The sequence below is a fragment of the Penaeus monodon genome, chromosome 19 (assembly GCF_015228065.2).
Source record: "Penaeus monodon isolate SGIC_2016 chromosome 19, NSTDA_Pmon_1, whole genome shotgun sequence".
NCBI lineage: Eukaryota > Metazoa > Arthropoda > Malacostraca > Decapoda > Penaeidae > Penaeus > Penaeus monodon.
The window spans coordinates 15858733-15859273 of NC_051404.1; the positions used below are offsets into that span (position 1 = coordinate 15858733).

At 46.6% G+C, this 541-nt stretch overlaps 1 protein-coding gene across 12 annotated transcripts in view; it reads left to right on the forward strand.

Annotated features, from left to right (window-relative positions):
- Positions 1–541, forward strand: part of LOC119585093 (proteoglycan 4-like) — a gene marked incomplete at its 5' end in the record, with an annotated part of 27907 nt that overhangs the window by 10132 nt on the left and 17234 nt on the right. For 8 of the 12 annotated variants that reach the window (XM_037933712.1, XM_037933714.1, XM_037933713.1 and 5 more), the window contains 1 exon segment: positions 240–410. In XM_037933712.1, coding sequence (XP_037789640.1) covers positions 240–410 — 171 coding nt within the window. 12 annotated transcript variants of the gene reach the window in all.

Sequence of the window (541 nt, forward strand, 5' to 3'; positions counted from 1 at the left end):
GAATATCTCTCAGAGGCAGTGATACATTATTGACTGACAATAGATTGTAAAAAAGATTGGTTTGAGAGAGAGCACACATCATGAGCCTGAGCTTGGGTTTTCCATGATGTGGCATCACACACTTGCCCCCATGAGACACACCTGGCCAAAATATATCAATATCCAGCTTTTGCTCCTCACACATTCATCACCCGAAAGCTTGCCAGGTCCACACTATAGGCCTGATGCTCTTTTTCTAGCGTCCCTCTCCACTAGTGCTCGCCGCAAGGGTACTGACGCTTTGCCCCACCGCCCTTCCTCCCACGATGATGGTAGCGTGCCTAAGAAAGCCTCTAAAGCTAAGACTCATGACCACACTGCTTCGCCTAGGAAGGGTGAGGACAAGAGCAAAGTGGAGAAAAAACAGATTAGTAAGTAGGATTGAAAGGTGCAAATTAGTAAGTAGTACTGGTGGGAAACAGTTTTCCTCTGTTTATTGTTCCAATCTGCTGCACTTCGTTAATCCGATTACCACGTTTGTCTTCTGAAGGGGCAGTGTACC